This window comes from Schistosoma mansoni, chromosome W, assembly GCF_000237925.1.
Source record: "Schistosoma mansoni strain Puerto Rico chromosome W, complete genome".
In the NCBI taxonomy this organism is placed as follows: domain Eukaryota; kingdom Metazoa; phylum Platyhelminthes; class Trematoda; order Strigeidida; family Schistosomatidae; genus Schistosoma; species Schistosoma mansoni.
In genome coordinates, this window is record NC_031502.1 from 36,682,192 (window position 1) to 36,703,764 (window position 21,573).

Below are 21,573 nucleotides of genomic sequence, written 5' to 3' on the forward strand. Positions count from 1 at the left end.
ATGGTGGTCTAGCTTCAATTGACTCATGATCTCAACCATATGAAATATTAATATATTCATAAAGCTATATGGAAGGGAATATATTTAAAACATTAAAGAATAATTGTAAATGAAGTGAACGAAGACTTGGTGAGGATAACCGAATTATTGTTTAATACAAAATTACAGTGTCTTCGTAAAATGTGAAAACCATACATTAAATACATAATTTGCACATCTTTCATCAGTTGTCTCTTACAAACTTCATCGTTCATTCCTATTGTCATTATAATTACTCTCTTATTACATTCTTGTCCTCTTCAATTAGATCTCCACCTTCTGCTCCCAGGTATTCCACTTCTGACTGTTGTTACATACTACGCATGTCTATCGACATAATTGATTTTCATTTAATCATTTATTTTTCTAATTTTATCTACAGTGAGGGTTTTAACAGTTAAACTGATCAGTAATCCATTGTATTCCAATATCTTTAGAGCGAAACATTTAAAAAAGTAGAACAAAACTGTGAATCAATTTAAAAATCTATGGAGTAACATATCATAAAATATGTAGATATGAATTATAAAAATATTTATGTTTCATTGTAAAATATAATAAAATAAAATAATAGAAAAAAAGAACGATACAAACTTGACCAAGAAGATTGCACGCTTTATTGATTGTCATACGAGCTTCAAAATTGTCAACACAACTTAATACAAGATCAATAGGATTTTCATCTTTCAAACCACCATGTTTTAAACGATTAAGAAAATGATCAAAATTCTCTACTAAAGTTATATTATAGTTATGTGCTTCAATTTGTACATCTGGATTGATAAAACTTAGAGTAGACGCTGCGGCTGCAACTTTACTCAAACCAGATTGATGAGGCTACAAAGAGATGAAAACAAAAAATAGGAGGTGAAAATAGTTAAGATATAGAGTGTACGTAAATGATTTTAATGCGAGTCAAAATCTAAGTAAAACAACTGACTTGAGAATATGTTTTCCGTTTAGTCAAAGATAATTTCACTACTATTTTTGCATGGTAAGCGACTGATGACGATATGTTGAAAAGAAAAAACTTAATTTACAATCAATAGTGTGCTTTAAGCTGAGTTCAACTATGAAGTGTGAGTACAAACTGAATTTTACAATTGGTTTACACATTACACAACATACCTAGCTGAAATATAAAAAAATGTATACATTTACTCACATTTCTAAAACTAACACTCCATATAGCTTTATGCCAAATTTACTAGTATTAAACAATACAATAGATGATTAATTTGTAGTTTAATAATTTAGGAACCTCACCAAACAAGCTATTTCCTACTCCAATATCTAAAGACTCTTCTCCATTAATATTAACGGATGTTTGTTTGCATATGCGAGGAGTTCAGGTATTCGAGTTGACGCACATGTCCATCATGACGAGTAGAATCAAAAATGTATAAAGTGTTCGATTATTATCTTCAACAATATATTACTTTTGTTTCGTAAAATTAACCGGTCTATTAACTGACTTAAGGAAAAAAATAATTCGATAAAATTCGTTACCCTACGTACATTAATATAATAAGACAAGTGAAGAGGTCACAATGAAGAATAAATACGTAATTTACAAGCTTCCTAAAGTTGGATAATATACAATAATGATTCAGCAATATCAGCATAATAAAATATCAGTTGAGTTTTAGAAGGTAATAATTTTGTGTCTTGATGAAGAGACTAGGCACATATTGTAGATAAACTTCATATTAACATAGAAAAGAGGAGCTGAGGAGGAAGCTAATGGCGATAAGTATCACCATACTAATCATAGTAGAAGGGTAAACAACAATAAGACATTGTTCACATATAGATGTGTTCAAATAACACAACAGTGAAAAACTTCTTCCCAAAACTTAGAAACATATAATAATCCTATTAGTGTTAGTAAACTAAAAAAAATTTATTAACCTGAAAAAATAATCGATTCATATTGGCCAACTCCACTTTATCATAATCAAATAAAATCAGACGACCAATTCCACATCGAACAAGCATTTCAGCAGTCACTGAGCCAACACCTCCAATACCCACTATAACAACAGTCTTTTCTCGAATTCTGAATAATTAGAACATAGAATTGAATAAAAGTGAATTAGATCATTCCAAAGCACCATTTAAACAAATATATACTTATGGAACGAGGCAGTGATCCATAACGTTTTATACACAAACTTCTGGATATTTACGCATCTCACAGATGGAGTTAATTATTTAACAGTGAAAAATATTAGGCTGTTTAATGCCAATCATTTGTGTACATCAGTGAACACGACAAAATGAATGAATTGTTACCGAATTTCTTATAAAGTCTAAATAGCCCAAAATCACACAGAATAATATAATTATAAACAAGGGTTTATTACAATTTGGTTAGTGAGGTTGAGATGGATGTTTAAAACGGAATTGAAAATCGTCACAAAAAGAACAGGATACAAACTAACTAAATATGGTTAAGATTGACGCGTGTTTGTATGTTGGAGAATAATAATGAAGATTGAGGGGTATGATACTATGGTTACTAATAATTATAATGAAAAGGAAAAGGGATTACGCAATATCTATAGTTATAGTATTTCTTGTAATTTTAAACTATTTACAAATGGAGAGAACCTATAAAATAGGATGAACTAATCTTGTTTTGCAAACCTTATTGTTCTTTCTCTGTTCAAACTTATCAAGCGATCAATTTGTATCAAATAATCATTTTATATTATTTTCCAAAATAATTTTTTTTTCGATTTTACCATGTTTGACTTTGAAACAATCATCCGTTAAAAGAAAACAGAAACACGTGAAAAATAATAGATTATTGATTTTATTAAATAAATAGGTTTATTTAATGAGTAACAACTAGAAGTTTTTTTAATAATAAAATTAAGATATTCCTTAAATGGATTATAATTTGAAAAAAAACTATGATAAATAACTAGGTGACTTTTGATTTTATTCTGGTTTACGAATAATACACATTATGTGCAGACAACATTTGATCGTTTGAGAAATTGAAATAATAAAAAAATAGTTGAAGTTAAATTAATTACTTATGACAAATTTTTAAACTTAAATTACCATCATTTGTAAAAAGCAAAATGTTCTAATTGATCAAGTGAACCACTTAATAATCTTTACTTTGGTAGTATAAAGAGATTTGCAAAGGTAGTAGAAGTTTGATAGTTTAAATCAAGAACTTATCTTAGCTAGGCCACCACTGAAAACTTGGAAGCGCTAAACGGTCATTTCGTCCTAGTATGGGACTCGTCCAAAGTGCGAACTTACGACACTGCATCCGGAAATAGAACCCAGAACCTTCAGTTGATTAACGTTAGGCATTAACACCGTTGGATGCCAGGTCTGGTCTAGAGGTCGAGGGTTCAAGCGCGGGACTGGAGGTTTCGGGTTTGATTTCCACATGCGGAGTCATGGATGTGCACTGCTGAGGAGCTCAACATTAGAGCGAAACAATTGTTCCTGGTTTTAATAATAGTCTAGTTAAGATCAGTTAGTAATTTAAACCATATAAATTTTTGTTTAGCCTAGTATGTTGAAATAATAGAGAGATAGAAATTCTTTTTTGGCAAAGTGAATAAATAATGAAAACTCACAATAGGGGAAAGTTACAATTGCTTTATTGCAGTTATCACCAGAAAAAACAGTATAAATCCTGTAACTTTATAGCTTAATTTCCATTTCATTAGTTATTATTAACCATGATATACAGAAATTTCTATCGTTCAGTAGAAATGAATGGTATAAAGACATAAAACACATTGAAGCAGAAGATATAAGACGGAAACCTAAAATTTTTTCTTAGAGATCGTCTTAAATTTAAAAGCTATGGTACAGATAAATTAAGTTATCATTTTTCATGTCAGATGTAAGTTTCAGTAGTTTCTTTAACCATTTGCATTCTGTCTGTTGTACGCTGTTTAAAAAAAAAAGATTACTGGAACTGGTGAGTTTTCATAATCAATTAATTATACTATTCTAGCATTTACAGATAAATTTGTAACATTGTTTTAGTTTGCTAAAAACGTGTTATCATTTGAAAATGAAGGGAAAATTACTTGTAGTATGTTTCAAATACCGCAGACTAGTGATTGAAACTGATGAAAGGATAGAAATATTTCACTGTGATTTATTTCTCAATACAAATACTAATGTCAATATTTATCCAGAAACATGTCAAGAATTCATAAGATACTAAATAAATGTTTGACTATAAAATGAATCACTATAATTATATTGTCTATTTTTGTACCAATTCAAGTGATAAATAGACTCTCATAAACAGGTAAAGTTTTGTGTACATATAATCGATTACCTATTCAGTTGTTTGAATACGATATTACTGTTACTAGAGCCTTTTTTATTGTTGTATTAGTCAGTCAGCTACAACGTAGAACCAGGCACACATATGCATCGGTCCAAGTTCCCATACCTCTTTAGCACAGAAGATGAACACCGGATTCATAGAAGTAGTTAATTTAGTGGTGGTAGTATATAAAAGACAGGTTGTATATAAAGATATGGTATAGAAAGGAAGTTATGAAGCAATTTTAATCTCAAGGTTTAAGGGAAGATAAAGAGTGTATACACCTACGCCATTGTGATCGATTCTGAGCCATGTCACACAGAGTTTCCAACCATTGGTTACGATAGTCATGCAGAGCCCAACCAAGTAGTCTGCATCTACCGACAGGACTCAAACCAGAAGTTAGTGACTTCAAGGACTGATGTCACGTTTTGATTTGGCCGTCCCTAACTTTCTTCCAATCCCCCAACCGTCTCCAACACTAGTCAGCATTGCGCACCGTGGTAATCAGTAGTTGGGCATGCATAATACGTGTCCCAACCATCTCAGTCGATGAAAAATTCACAACTTCATCAACTGATTTACCACAATTCCCTAATACCCTACGTTTAACCTCACTATTACTTACCCGGTTATCCCAGCAGATGCGAGCAATATTTCTAAGACATCTGTGGTCAAATACTAGTAACTTACGAGTATCTTCTACTCTTAATGGCCATGTTTCACAGCCGTAAAGTAGAACAGAGCGAACTGCTGCGCAGTATACTCGTCCCTTAATTGATAGACCGATATCTCGTCTTCGCCATAGGTGACGTAAGTTGGCAAAAGCCAAACGAGCTTTTTGAATCCGTGCTGAGATTTCGTCAGACACCAACCCATTAGGGCTGATCAGACTTCCAAGATAAGTGAAGTTGTCGACACGTTCGGCTACTTCACTCCCTATCCTTAGTTCAGGCGTTGACGCAGGCCAGTCCTGGAGTAACAATTTACATTTGGATGGGGAGAAACGCATCCCAAACATCCTTGCATTATTACTCAGTTCTAACAGAAGGCTCTGCATTTTGTCAGCGTCTTCACCAAACAGGACTATATCATCTGCGTATTCTAAATCGCTTAGTGGACCCCTGGTAGGAGATCAATTCCTGAAAATTCAGTCGAAAAGAGTGTTATTTCTAGCAATAAGTCTATAATGAAGTTAAACAAAAATGGGGATAGTGGACACTTGTTGTATTAATGTTTCTACGATTACTGTTGAGGCTCAAGTGTGACTGATAATTTGTATCTGTTGTTGCAAACAGTAGCACCCATCTCTTTAATAAATGGAAAAGAATTTATTTTTAATTGATTGCTATGTTTCCACCAAAATGTTTAAATAATTTTGGTGGAGTTGAGTTTACTGAGCTGAGTGACTTAATCATGAAAATTTCACTTTCCTTTAAAACATTACAACAAACTACTAACAGAAGTCCTTTTACGCATATTATCGGAATGTTGTGTTAAAATAAAGGATTACTTTTCGTAATAATATCTTTCAACAGAGAAAAGAATTTCCGTCAAAAAATTATACAGACCACATACAGAGCATAATCTGTAACAACTCCCATACGTTGAAGTGCCATAAGACGACTATATGGATTAGAGTCGACAACTTCATTACTCATTTGATCAATTTTAGGACGAATAGTATGTGATTGAGATAAATCATTTTTCATTTGTACAATTTGTGCTTTAAGTACATCAATTTCTGCTCGTAAATTTCTATTGGTTTGACGGAGTGCACTTTTATTATTTGACGGCATTAGGGACTGATAACTAGAACAAAATAAATAAACAAATAATTCAATATAATTAAACGAAAGTCTTAATCAACAAAATTAATAAACAGATAGTCTAATCGATGAATGTATATCGACTAGAGAAACGTTAAAAACCAAAAATAATATGATTTTCACTTCAACTCCTTAGTACTACACTTTCATAAGTCTACACTAGATGAGTCCGTTACTAGAACTAATTACGAATTACTCATTTACTAAATTGAATATCAATAAAATAATGAATTTAAAGTGTAGTAGTCAACTGTATAGGACTATTGAATTTTTTGAAATGGTTAAAGGAGCTAAATCTACAACTATCAAGGAACTGGATCGTAAAAATCAGCTGTTTTTATGTCAATAAAACCATTTAAGCATAATGTGTCCCCAAATGCCCTGGTATGGCCGAGAGTGGGGAGAGTTCGCTCTCCCTCCGAAAAGCTATCACATGGCCACGCGTATATAGTCTCTGTCAGGGAAATCCTATTCACTGTCTTCTCGTGGCGGGGGTGTTGTTTACGAAAATGAGACGAAAAGCGAATGTCCGACGCTTTAACCAGGTTGGTGGACACGGCGAGTCCACCTAGAGAAGTTGGAAAACCCTGATTCCAAACCAATGGTGCACATGGATTCCAGTATCCTGAGGAAACAAATGGAGTAAGAATCAATCGTTGGTCACCGGCTACTATGGGACTGCATCTTCTTAAGATGCTCCACTGCCTTGTGGATCAGACCATTAGGTCAAAGGCCCCGGGTGTGGCCTCCTAGGAAAATCACCTGCCTCAGTTTGGGCACCTGGGCAGTATCACAGCCCTCACACAAATCGAATGAGATTTGTATGGCGCGTATGCATCTGCTGCTTCCTTGTACTAATATTTATGTGTTTAAATAAATAAAAAAATAAATTAAGCATAATGTGTCCTAAACTTTACACATTCCAAGCTACATATATAATGATTCCTTAAAATGATCAACTATTTTTAGGGAAGTTTAAAAATAAAACTCTGATATTCGCATAGGATCCATTCAGTGCAATAATTAAAAATTGCTAATGTAAATCACTTATCAAGTTAATGTTTATGTATTCAGCTTTAAGGTAAACTCTTAGTATAAGCTAGATATATTAACAAATTGCTCAAACCGAAGTTGATTGAGGAAGACTCGAAATTGCAAACCAAACATTGCAAAGGATTTAATAACTAAGCTACTACTTTAACTCAATGATATTCCTCTAATTAAACTTTTATCAAAGGTTATTCTACTCTAAGTGAACTAGTATCAAACAACTTCCAGTAATGAATGCTTTTTAGAAGTAATCCATCAGTAATGTATATACATATACGAGTAATAATTAAGGATAAAGATTTTTATTTATAACCGGCTAATACTAAAGTTAATAGAATCTGTAATTAAATGTGTTCTACCACAATCATTTAACAAATGTATATTAGTAAGTCCATTGGATAAAATGAATCACTTTGTACAATTAACACACGTGAATGATTTATAGTCGTAATAAACATATTTTTTTCTGCATTAATAACCGAATAGTATATATTATCTCCTTAAATCAATATCTTTCGGTATACCATATGAATAAGTTATACAACATTGAAACTATATTACAGGATTCTGTGTTTTAAAACTTGAGAAACTAATCAAGTATATGGTATAAGACAATTTAAATTATGAATAATACACGCAATTAGTTTATCTTTATTGAAATATAATCTAAACTTGAAAATTCGATTACTTTAGGTTAAATAATCAACAAGCACACTATACATGACAATGTTACGTCCTTGAATCTGTCTACCCACTTTCGTGCCGACGTTAACTTGTCTAATGCAGATTAAGACCTTGACGCGATAGGCTGACTGGCTTAACCTTGAGGCTAGTATGCGCGAGTTCGAAGTGGAGGTAGAGAGACGAAAACTATTCTATCCCTGATTGGCTGACAAGCACGCGAGAGAGAGAGAGAGAGGAGACAAGACAACTGGAACACTACTCGCTTTATTCCAATCCCGATCTAGTACTCGAATTCCGAATTCGGATTAGTGTAAAAAGATACATGAATAAATAGATGACTAACCTGACCACAACGTACAATAATTAGGAAAATACAACTATATCCAAAACTGAGGGATTAGAGTAGAAAATAGAGCACAAAAGGTTACGTCTAAATTACAATAGCTTTAGAACAGAAAATGCTATGGCGGTGAATCATACATCAAACGAAAGCTCATGATCTGTAGAATAGACTAGGGGCAAAAGTAAATGTTACAGTTTTACAAGCTTTGAATCAAATGAAATAACGTCCCCAAAAATAGCTTCCGTAGTTTGTTAAGGCTTCTTGTTTCGCGGTTCATATCAGACAACGAACATGAAATATATTCATTATCAATCATGAATAAGCAATTTCATAATTTTTTTAAAAACGATGAAGTATCAGAAGTTCACTTTGTTATACCCTTACGACTTTTACACAAGTTAATCGCTTATGAAAACTATGTAAGACTAAAATTATCCACAATATTTAGTCCTTGCTTATCTTCTTATTTGTTTTTGCGTATGCCAAATTAGTTTGTTGACATTTTAATATCAGTCAATTTGTGAAACATAGAAATAAAAAGAATGAAATTAGACTTCACTAATATGTGTGTTACTTCTATAATACAATTTGTATAACTTCTTATTTAGAAAAAACTTGTTTAGATCAATATCAATCATTGATGAGTAACATTTGTAAATGTACTTTGATCTATTTCATAGATATAGTAATACAAGCATACACAAACATGCTAAATAACAAAATCGCACTCTTTTTTTCAAAAGTTTTTATATTGAAATCGGGATTTTCGATAGTTTCCATCAACCAATCGGAATTATTCTGTGTACAATACGAAGTAAATGAAGATGTGTACAAGCAAAATAAAACATTAAGCGAATAGGTAATGTCCATTCAAATCTGGTTTTAATAAATAAATAATTAATTAAATGAAACAATAAACAACACACTAAAATATAATGAAATGTAGATTGAATGGATTGTATGGAATCTCTTTTAATGTTTACCTTTGCCTTGAAAAAGTGATACCCCCTCTCTCTAATCAACACAAACGCACACTACAAAATAATAGCTGAAATTGGAAATCGAATCTAAGACAAGTAAATAATAATGGTGAAAGACACATGGTGACTTGTTTTTTTTGCAAAATATTCATTTTGTAATATAAACAATATAAAACAGATACTTCTTGGGAATAATTCGCAGTTCAAGTGTTAATCAGCAATTCCTCGAGCTAGTACAGCAAAAGCATCACGTTGTAAACGACGTCGTTCAACTCTGGGTAATGGAAGTTTATCTAACATAATGAATAATTTTTGAAATCTATTATTTTTCATCATATTTGGAACAATCATTTGTGATGAATTACGCATTCTACTAGATTTGGAACATATATTAGATGAATTATCTGAATCAAAATTAGATGTTTCAGTGTTTAGAAAACCGTTGGAATGAAATATATAAAAGATATGATGTAGAATAGCACACGAGCATAAACGGCTTAATTGTGCAATTGAATTCTGTAAAGTTAATATAAAATAGTCATACAAAAAATGAGGAATCCATTGTACAGATAAGAATATAAACGATCAGTTTTATTAACGTATAGAGAAAGAAGAAAACTGGAATTTAGAACCGTTATTATTTAAAGCCTGTCTGAAATAATCTACTTTAATATGCACTGAGTATGGGATTGTTTGTTTCTGTAAAATATAAATGGAACAACCATTTTTAAAAACTGATTCATTATATGATTAGAAATAAGCATAAAGTTTGCACAAAAACTAGCACTATGATACCATTGAGTAGTGTATTAGTTTAACTTAACAAGTATCAGTAAACTTATAGTTGAATATAAGGTGCACTTACATCGTAGACCAGTTTTACTATATTTTAACACCTAGTTGCTTCCCAATATTTAAAACATAAACTGAATACATACAGAGTACAAGGATGGGAGTAATATGTCTACGCAAAAGACAACATATTTTGTTGAACATTGTTAATTATACTAATACTCTGAGGTAAATATTAACGATGATACATCGATTGAAACCACCAATATATATTCAGTACGGATTAGGAACGGAAAGTTTTGTTGTTCAGTAATCTAAGATATTGTTGGATTCGTTACAGATATATATATATATATATATATATATATATATATAGAAATTATTGTGACCGGTGGTTATAGACTTTGAATGACATGGTTCCAAATCGTTTGCAATGGCGCAATTGCACCCATTCTTTATCCCCCAAGTTCTGAGATTCTAAATTCGTCATAATATTTTTTTCTGTTGCACTAATTTATATTTTTTGAGGAGTATATTTGATGCCTAATCTTTTTTACTACCACTAACACGTTTACTACCTCCACTATACTGGGATTTGGCCTGACAATTTCCTCTCTGTGCTAATGGAGTATGGCGATTTGAGCCGATGTATATACTTGACAGGTTCTGTGATGCGACTAACAGATTGTAAATGTAAGAAACTCTTAAACGGGACCCACCAACATTACTCCACATCGTTATTTTTTAAGCACAACTGTATAAGATATGATTATTAAGAGGACTTAATTCGACAGTGAGTATTTAACTGTACGTTTTGCGACTTGAAATATAGGCATTCATATCAAGCAACAGACCAAAAATAAATTTTAAAACCTGAAGACTTAATGGAATGACTCTTATATGGAATAGAGTATACATCAAATAACGATTACAGAACCTAGATAGTTTCCCATATAATACTGTTAATTTAGCATGTGACACAATCCCGTCCGACAGTATATGACGAAGATATGGTAAATCACTCGAAAGCACCAAACATTAATACGAGGCTCTCTACATATTACTCTATGTAGAGTCTGGAGACTTTTATTCATACTAAAAATCCCATGTTAAAATATAAGGTGAAAGTGTAACGACTTATAGCCTGTTACACAATCGTAGTCTGAAATGTAGGTGAATTTACAAAGGACGAAGTTTTCAGTAGTGATTAATTTTGGAATTAGTTTCTTGCAAGTACTTAACAGACTGGACAATAAACAACTAATATAGGAAATATAACTGTTACACCTGATATTTATTGTCCGATACACTTATTTACGGGCTTAGTAACCTACAATTATTGATGACTAAAAATAACACAACATTTTAAACTTAACTTTTTTCAACTTGTATACCTGGGATCAAATTTCAGAAATAATTTATACTATAATACTGAGGTAAAATGTACACAGTCCATTAAAAAAGTACAGATTGTATAGCTAAGTTTCACTATTTTATTCCACTAATTGAGCGAATTTAAAAGTTAGTTCCCATAGAGCAAAAAACATACCTGTTGTAATGACCGCAGCTGAATTGCTTTAGTTTGACCATAAACGTCAAAAACAGCCCGCATACGTGGTGTGGAAGAAGGGATATTATCGAAAGAATGACGATCAGAAGTTGTATATGATCCAGGAGTTTCACTAGTACTATTAGTCACACTATAATTAATACTGCTTGCATCTCCATTGACAGGTGAAAATGAGGAGTCCACACTGATTAGATTCTTCTCAAAATCAGATGGTGAAATAGCCACTGTTTCCTGTAGCGAAAAATTACATAGAGGTTATGATCTCCTGCTAGACTTCACGAATAAGCAGATAGATTAGTTTCTAGAACCAGCACTAGGAATCTAGTCTTACTGGGTTTCTGGCAACCTTAGTGTACGTACGCTCTTTATTACCTTTTTACTATCAAATTAGTGATTCATGGTAGCCTTTTCCCATTATTAGCAAAGACAGTATTTAATTTATGATAATTTAGTCGTTTTAATAATGGTCTTGCCGTTTGATTTCCACGTAGTTGGAATTTGAGGCTCATCAGTACTTATGATTGGACATCTGAAGTGAAATGGCTCAAAATTGGTATCAGTCAAGTAGATATAATCATTCTTCGTCTTTTGAAAGATATCTCATATTTATTATTTCCGCCTCCATGCTTTTCAGTTTGTTAGTTTCTTTTCTCGGTGTGGCGATATTAAGTGTGACAGTAAACGTAAACAAATCTAACGAAGGCTTTTAATATATTTGATCCTATTGGATGAAAATAATCAAATGAGTGGAGCGACCAATACAATCAGCACTTCCCTACCAACTCGAAAACTAGTAACTGAGAAAAACAATAAGTGGACTTATTCTCTAAGTACTTGGGTATGAATGACACTAAATTGGAGGGATAATGATACTACTGAGTTGGTCAAACCAAAGCTAAAGCGGGGTTCGGACCTCAGACTTCTTGGCTAAAGTGTCAAATGTCACTGCTCTACCACTAAGAAGATCAGTTCCGAAATATGATCTTAAGATCAACAAGTAAGAAACTCAGATTATGAAGTACAGTTACCACAAAACATTTTTCGAGGGATTAGGTCAAAAGTCAAAATTCATTTTGATGAAGCGTGACTTACTGCTATTGCAATCATGTCGATGCCATTAATAACAATATGGAACCGAAAAAGAAAAAGCAGTTTTTCCGTATCTGAGTCCTCTTCACTTTCGGTAGAGTTTAAAGTATACCTTAGAAGGTTCTGTACATTCTCATCTGGTATTACAGACGGAATATTGCTAATATCATTAAGTATGTTCATAGTTCCATCTATCGGAAGACTTGTACTTTGTTCATATGAATCATCTGTAGGTAGTGGCTCCAGTTCATAGTAGATGGCTATAACACTGCCTTTCTCGACATCAGGAGGTCGGGCAAGTTCTAGCTCATTTGGTACTAGTTGACTCAGTGGTACTCGACCACGCTTTGTATGGAGACAACAGACACAAAAGAAGGGAGGAGTAACTTGTAGATGTGCAGGTTGTTTATCCACATGAGAATTAGTTACCAGCACATTTGGATTATTGATAAAACCGCTGATTGAGTTCATACTGGGTACATCTACTTGTCTTTCGCAAAACATATTAACTGAATCAAACAACGTGGTTGGATTGTTATTGGTTTTACTCAAATGACGACCAGATTTTAATTGCTGTCGTTTCCAGTAGGTCTGATGATGACGCGACAAGAGAAGGGCTACAGCAGTTCCAACCGGTACAATCCAACTTCTACCTGGAGAAACCAAAGCTGGTAGGGCAAACCTGAAAATGAAATAATGGGTAGTAAACTGTCACCATTAGAAAATATTCCTGATAGATAGATATTCTGATACATAAATTGTGAAGTTATGCAGTTAATATCATAACGTATAGATCACAATTGATTTTCCAAAAGATAACTGAGAAACTAAAGGATGGATTTCGATACCCAGCTAAAGATATATAAGTTTGTATCGTTGTGAATACTACTATTAAATCATGTGCATACTGAAAGTAACACTAAGTGATGAGAACTAAAATACTTAAACCAGAGCAGTTACTGAGTTCACATTTAAGATTTGAGTTGGGGCTTGTACTCGGTTATTATTATCTAATAATCTAATGTAAACGAAAACTTGATGAAGATTTATCAAAAGCGTACTAGATATCCCATTTATTTATTAAAACAAATTTTGGATCAAAAACTAGTAGGGGCATACCAGGCTAAAAGATAAAACTCTGAAGAAATTTTTCTTGCATTGCTGTTATAGTCTTTGGGCTGGACAGCTTAGCTGTGAAGCTTCTTTTGTTCTTTTGGATAACATTATCAACACGTAATTCTGAGGCAAAGCTAGACACTGATAAGTACTACTACATTTTGTGAAACCAATGGGGTTTCGTGTATTACAAAAAAGGGTTTGACTATAAAACTATTGAAGCAACCTTCCTCTCAGCATTGAATAAAAGTTTTAAGATTACCATCTAAAAAAGGAATAGGGACAGTATGAAATTAATCAAAAAAAGTGAGTACATAAATATCGACGATAAAGATTCAGGATTCAAACTAGCTTTTGATATAGTTTACCAATCTGATTCCTTAACAGAACCTCCCATTTTTACCTTTCTTTTTATGAATACCATCCCATACTTTTAAGATGCTAATTTCAGTTAAGGCGATAGTTCTGCAACTTATGTACATTTTTCGTTTTTCACAGGTAAATGTAGTTGTTCACTTTAACTCATAGATGAAGTGGGTTTAATGGAAATCAAATGTTTCTACTTATGAATGGTCAAATAAATCGTTAAAAGTATAGTTACGAAAGTCAACATGTTTAGTTTTTGGAGGGAGTACCTTGAAAAGTCTACTTTTACTTCCGGCCTTCGCCTAATTTGTTCGAATCCATGTCGAAGCAAGTAAAGGTTAACACGTATATTATTCTTAAGCTGTTTTTTTTGCTAGAAACGTTATTAATAATACTATAGCGATTGCATTCTTGAAGACAGAAAAATAGTTGTATGCTACGAAATCTACCAATTATAAGATTTGAATGTGTAGCAGAAGGACGACAAGTGATTATCGAGCAAGAGTTTCACGTTGTGACGTGCCATATTAGTTTATCAGATATCAATCACTTTCAGCTAGTACTTCAATCTCTAAGCCATAAATTATGAACAAATTCGCTTTTAAATCAAACTAATCATCCCTGATATTTTTGACTTAAAAAATATTACCAGTCAATATTAAAACTCAAACATAATAAAAATTCATAAATCACCATTGATTTCTAATCAAACAAATGGGAGATATTTACATGGAATCACAGATAAAGCATAGCAAATAAATGGGATTTTGTTTATTTGATTCCTAATATAGAAATGAAAATCGGCCCATAGAGTAGTACCGAAATTAGTTTGTAATTATCTGACATAATAAAACTAGAGAGTAATGTCAAAATATCAGCAGGACCAAACTTGCTGCTTTGCTTTCTATTGTAAAGTAGATTAAACAACTAGCTGATACAGAATTAATTGGTTACCCCTTGAAACTATTATGCTAAAGTAAATCAAAGGACTCTAGCATTGGAAGATCTCAACTGTACAAAAACTAGCTATAATCACCTTGATGTAGGTTTTGAGTTTGTTGTAGAAGTCATCATTTCATTCATACGCCCTTAATCAGTTGGCAATCAGTGTCTGCAGGTACGGTATGTGCTTTGCACCCTCCAAGTGCAAAGTACTCCTATAAGACTGACAGGATTCTAATCCTGTAATCACCCTGGATGGTGAGCAGATTGAAGTAGTTGAGAGGTTCGTGTATCTAGGTAGCTATATAAGTGCTGATGGTGGCGTGAGTGATGAGATCGATGCACGTATAATGAAAGCCAGAGCGGCTTATGCTAATCTGGGCCATCTTTGGCGCCTTCGTGATGTTAGTCTGGCTGTAAAAGGTCGGATCTACAACGCGTCGGTGAGAGCAGTTTTGCTCTATGCTTGTGAAACCTGGCCTCTCCGAGTTGAGGATGTTAGACGACTCTCTGTGTTCGATCATCGTTATCTCCGAAGGAATGCTCACATCCAGTGGCAACACCATGTTAGTAATGCAGAGGTTCGGCATCGTATGTTCGGGCGCAGAGACGATAATTCAATTGGTGTCACCATCTTGAAACACCGACTTCGGTGGCTTGGACATGTTCTACGAATGTCGTCCCAGAGAATTCCACGTCGTGCATTATTTGCTGACTCTGGGACTGGTCGGAAAAAGCGGAGAGGAGGTCAGTGTATGACATGGTGTCGTGGCATGAAAGAAAGCTGCAAAGGGCTAGCTTCTGTTGGTCCTTCACGACTCCCTGGCTGGGGTCCAAGAGATGGTGCAACACAGTGGCTAGAGACGTTATCAGATATGGCTCAGAATAGAAGCCAGTGGCGATCCTGATGTAACCTTCTTTTACTTTCTTCATAAAGAATGGTTCTAACTTTCTTAACTGAAAGAGTCTTCTGATTGTACATTTCAGTTCTCCCCATCATTACTCTCCTCTTTTTTCTCATCCTACTTTTTTCTTTTATATATACACATCTTCCCCCTTTCTCTTCCCATTTTCATTGGTTTGTGTGGCGCATATGTATCTGGTGCCCCTTTGCACCAATATGTATGTGTTTAAATGAATAAACAAATAATATGAGTTTATTGATTCCTACAAAATACATATGGCCTATATAGTTTATTGAGGTTTCGACAGAAGACTTGTAGAATTTGTGTTGGCCATTGCTTTTATTGTTTTATAGAACCATAATGTACACCAAAATCTTAATCACATACACTTACATTTCTACGAAAATAAAGCCCATTTACATACTGCGAGAAACAAATAGTGGAGACAGCAGCACCGTAAGGCTGCTGAAAACTATATGTTAATAATTTTACACACGACAAACATGATTAAGTTTCTCAATAGACTATGCCACTTTACCTGGGAAGAGGTAAGAGCAAGTTATCCGGTAGTAAAGTGAATCCGACTCTCAAATCTCCAGTCCAACCTCGCTGTGTTTCTGTAATTTCGACAGCTACCACTTCGCCTGGCCGGATGAAGCTTTGGGAAATAACCACCCCGTCACAGAAACCGATTTGACGGCGAGCTTTTGTTCTATCGGGGGAAATTTCCACATATTGACCTCTGTGGTCGAAATTGAACACAGTAGAGATGTCTACATAGGTTGACATCACTGAAACAAAAAAATGTTGGTAACATCAGCTAATTAACCATTGTTTCAGAAATAGTCAAATGTTTCCATCACAAACTCGAATCAAAACCAGGAACGTGCGCGTCTGATAAATGTAGTTTAGTCTCATTCAGGGGAGGGGAAATAGTTCAAGACAATTAGTACTTAGAAATCAGTAATAAGACTGTAGTCTTGGACTAAGTTTCATGAAACTCACACTCTCACCTTTTAATCTTTCTAACCACAATCAGCTTACGTGTTCTCTAGCCAGCATAATCTCGAGACAGACCATGGTTGCTTGAGAGCAATATATATATATATATATATATACCTTAACAGATATAATAAAGGTTTACAAAACCATAAAGCTATTCAAAATCACCAGTGCAACAACCAGCATTATCAGCGATCCTGGATGACTGCGTTAGAATACTTAGATAGTCCTAAAAATTCAGATTGTTTTTGCCTCAAGTTAGCTATGGTCTATTTATCTAGCCATAGATATCATGTAAGGTGAAATTAATAGTGATCAGTGATTCCTGGTGTCTAGCGATATTTACACTTAATGGTGACTCTTCTTGATATACTAGGAGAATGGCGAATTCCTGGTATTCAGATTATTCGAAGCAAGAAGAATTAACACCGATTAATGGAAGCTTACAGAGGATATGACCGCAACCATATTGGAAGCATTCACAAAGTATCTCACCTAGAAAACCAATAACCTCGAACACACTACATTGGAGCGCATAATTAGATTCAAGCGCGTGAAGACTAGCAATGTAACCAATCTTAGTCTTTAATAGTTTAGAAAGGTAAATCATAAGAATTCTGGGGAATTTTTGATTATCCGGTTTTTAATGGATACGGTCTTAAATTTAAGGATACAACGGTGATTTTGGCACCATACGCACAGAACACTCAGACGGTAATTCTCTGTAAGGAATGAAGCTCCGATTGTGGGAGAATATGGTGTTAACGGTGGTGCACAGAATGTTAAAGAACACAATATTCGAAAGCCCTTATAAGATGCCGTTCCCTTTTTCTCCTATTTTATTGATGTGATATGAAACTACTCGCCGTCAAGACTTAGCCTAAACCTGGTTAGATAGTTTCAACCACTCTTGTCTCTGTAGGTACTGGATTAGCCATCGTCTACCCGCCTTGTAAACCGTACAGCCGTAAAAAATTTGTGAGTCATCCATTCTCTACTTTCCTTTGGTGTTTGTCCATCCAGTTGAGTCGTTTCAGGGGTAGGTTTGGTTTATTGTGACATGTATATTCAGTGAGTTTTTGTAATAACACTTTATATGTAACCACCTTTGTATACAATATCTATTGTTTCTCTGTATCAATGATAAAGAAAAGAACATATTTGTTTGGCTATATCTAACATACACTACACTAACGCAGTTCCTAAAATGTAAACGCTCTCTCCGCCATCCATTCTTCTGCTTTACGGGCTACGGCCCTTGATTGAAGATGACAATAGTGTTATAGCATCCTTTCAGGCCTTTCCACACTACTTTGGAGATTTGGCCCAGATCATTATTGAATAATACTGCAGGATTTAATCTTCATTTTGCCGTTGGTGGCATCACATGCAGAAGAATCTTTGTTGATCAAGTGAGCTTATTTGTGGTTGTTATCTCAGAGAGTAGCTTGCAGGTACCATTCATTTTATAACAGCTGCTACCATTTTGTTGTTCAATATACGACTTTATATTCACACTGTAATTTGTTACCTTTTGCGTTACTCATGGACATATGCTTAGGTTTGTAGCGTCAATTCTTTTAGTATATTATTGGTAACATTGCGTGTTGTTATGTCTTGACTAAGTTCTTTTGCTGGGATCCATCACAAGTTGCCAAGTTATATTTACTCACCGATATGCATTGTAGTTGTAAATAAATTCCCAAACTGAATACCTCTGTGAGTCCTCGACATTGGACGCTGACCGCATTAGTTTTAATAGGCTCACCTAACTGATGGCTCTCGGTCATGCATCCACACCAGATCATTAGTAGTGTTCAAGTTCTCCCGTCATCGCTAGCCCGTTTAGATCAGTCACTTCTCGATATATTGATAACCTATCAAATATATCTTCTAACCTCCTCGCTTCTGACATCTGATTTCACTGGGTGGATACGATTCAATCACAGAAGGTGTTGCTGATTAAAGTATTGTCAAACTGCAAATACCTGTAGCATTTTCAGCATATTTCCCTCTAGACCCCTTCAAACATCTGAAGGACTTTAAGGATCGAATATGTACATTACGTTTGAATGAATAAAAAATAATAAATAGCAAATGGCAAGCAGGAATATAAGTCGTTAAACTGCTCTTAGATATCAAGCAACTCCAAACTAACAGCAAAGCACCACCGAACCCACAAAATATGGAAGTGGCACATACGGATCTTTCTACAGATATTACACCACCAACAATGGAAGAAATTATCTAGGCCATCGAAATAAATCAAGGTTGGTTATGGATTAGGACTACATAGGTGTCAAAGCGGTCAAGGCTTTCAACAGTTTGTCGTTCATTCGAATAAAACATTCAGTAGACACCCAACTCCGAGATCGATAACCTTGATTTTGTAAGGACTGATCATGTGCCGACCGATTCGCGACGTTACGGATCATTTTTAAGCAGTCTATTAAGTAGAATAAATCACTGTACATCAAACCTTTTGATTTGAGGAGAAATTAGACAGTGGGGATACGACGGATATTCTAGTTTTACAACTAGCCACCAGTAGTATCTTCTATTATCGGTCGTTCCCGGCCAGAGGAAATCAGAAGTCAGACGAGAAGAAGTAGGAAAGATATATTTGATACGCTACCAATATATCGAGAAACCTTTACTATAAGCTGGCTAATGAGCGTAGGAGCTGTGTCCCACGCCGAGTTGAAACGTGATCTGGTACGGATGCATGACCGAAAGCCTTCAGCTAAACAAGTCCACTAAAACAACGTGGTCAGCATCCAATGTCGAACACTTAATGAGCTATTGATTTCGGGGAATTATTTACAGCTACAGATCACTCCCCCCTAGTGGGGTAGTGATACCACTAAGACGTGACCAGCCAGAAGTTTAAACCCAACGAGTTTGTCGTTGGTAAATGCTCTTCTGATAGCTTGCTTCGTTTAGCAGCGTCTGGTCGTCTTTCCTTAAACTATGGGACCAAAATGTACAACATAGCAATAAAGAAATATAGTACAATGAAAATTTCGGTTCTTTGTGAAACTTCGTCGTTCTTTTCCAGCCGTCCTGGAAAAGAGGAAAAAGAAAACGTGTGAGTGCATGTCGAAAATACACTCGTACTTGCGTAAGGACACAAGATGAGCGGGAAAAAAAATGAATAAACCAATACACTTACAAACAGCGTAAAAGCGATCGGAAAAAAATGGTTTTTTTTGGGTTTTTTATGTAAAAAAAAATATAAATACGCTCAAAAAAATAAAAATGTTTTGTTTTTTGTTTTTTTAAATAAATAAAAAAATGAGCATATTAAAAAAATTATTTTTTATAATAAACAATGAAAAGGGAATTCGAGATAAAGCTTGTGTCCTACGTGCAACAGTCGTTAAGATGTTCTGGAAATCTTACTCCTTTTAGGTTTATTTTCCGATGTTGACGAAGTGTCAAGGTGTGTGTCGGCCGTCGTGTGGGGTACTACAAGTGTAGAAGCCGTATCGTTTGATTGTACCGAAGGAAATTCGACGTAGCTAGGGTTTCCTTCTAAGTACGCTGCTTTTAAGCGATCGATACTGATGCTGTCGTTCGTGCCGTTCTTATCGACTACATAGTACTTGGGTTCGCGTTGAAGAACTTTGAAGGGTCCTTCGTATGCTGATTCGAGAGGTCGTCGATGTGAGTCTCGACGAACGAAGACGTGTGTACTATTTCGTAAGTCAGGTTGAACGAAAACATCAGTTGATTGAGGTCAAGTGTGAGCGGGTTTAACTGAACGCAAGGCGTTTGTAAGCCTACTCGTGTAAGAGTTCAGATCCATGTTCAATGAAGAAGCTGAAGGATCTACGAATTCTCCTGGAAGTCGGAGTGTCGTTCCGTAAACGAGTTGAGATGCAGTGTATCCAATGTCAGCTTTCACTGCATTGCGGATACCTAGCAAGACGAGTGGAAGAGCATCTGTCCACTGTGAAACGTTTGAAGCTGATAATGAAACTTTAAGTTGTCTATGAAAACGTTCTACCAACCCGTTTGCTTGTGGGTGGTAGGCGGTCGTTCGGAAGCGAGTGATTCCTAATAGTGAGGTCAGACAACGGAAAATTCCAGATTCGAACTGACGTCCGTGGTCTGTAGTGATCGTGGAAGGGCAACCGAAATTAGCTACCCGTCGTTCGACGAAAGCGCGAGCCACTGTTTCAGCAGTAATGTCCTTAATCTATACTGCTTCTGGCCATCGAGTGAAACGGTCTACGCATGTTAAGAGATATGAGTATCCGTTGGAATCAGGTAAGGGTCCTACCAAATCTAGATGAACGTGGTCGAAACGAGCGTCAGGGGTTTTGAAAGAACCTAAGGGACATTTGTTGTGTCTTACGACCTTAGATTTCTGACAGCTTACACAGGAGCGTGCCCACTCCCTCACGTCTTTATTCATGCCAGGCCAGCAAAAGCGTTCGGCTATAAGTTTGACTGTTGCACTAGCACCTGGATGAGAAAGATTGTGCAACGTATTGAAGACGTTGCGGAGATAATGTTTTGGTACTATTGGACGATCCCTACCTGTAG

At 34.9% G+C, this 21,573-nt stretch overlaps 2 protein-coding genes across 2 annotated transcripts in view; both read right to left on the minus strand.

The window, feature by feature from the left end:
* Smp_045780 (ubiquitin-activating enzyme E1-related) overlaps positions 1 to 6,180 on the minus strand; it is a gene marked incomplete at its 3' end in the record, with an annotated part of 12,144 nt that extends 5,964 nt beyond the window's left edge. The window contains exons 1-3 of the mRNA XM_018789554.1: positions 5,933 to 6,180; positions 1,951 to 2,098; positions 634 to 876 (exon numbers count right to left, since the gene is read on the minus strand). Coding sequence (XP_018654986.1) covers positions 634 to 876; positions 1,951 to 2,098; positions 5,933 to 6,153 — 612 coding nt within the window. The 5' untranslated portion in view covers positions 6,154 to 6,180. The remainder of the gene's footprint in view (positions 1 to 633; positions 877 to 1,950; positions 2,099 to 5,932) is intronic.
* A 2,809-nt stretch (positions 6,181 to 8,989) lies between these two features.
* Positions 8,990 to 16,809, minus strand: Smp_045790 (hypothetical protein; the record flags this gene model as incomplete). The annotated part of the gene is made up of 4 exons (XM_018789555.1): positions 8,990 to 9,756; positions 11,582 to 11,833; positions 12,695 to 13,373; positions 16,559 to 16,809. 4 exons carry the CDS (start codon positions 16,807 to 16,809, stop codon positions 9,451 to 9,453), a joined length of 1,488 nt encoding a protein of 495 aa, XP_018654987.1. The 3' UTR covers positions 8,990 to 9,450.
* Between the last annotated feature and the right edge of the window lie 4,764 nt (positions 16,810 to 21,573).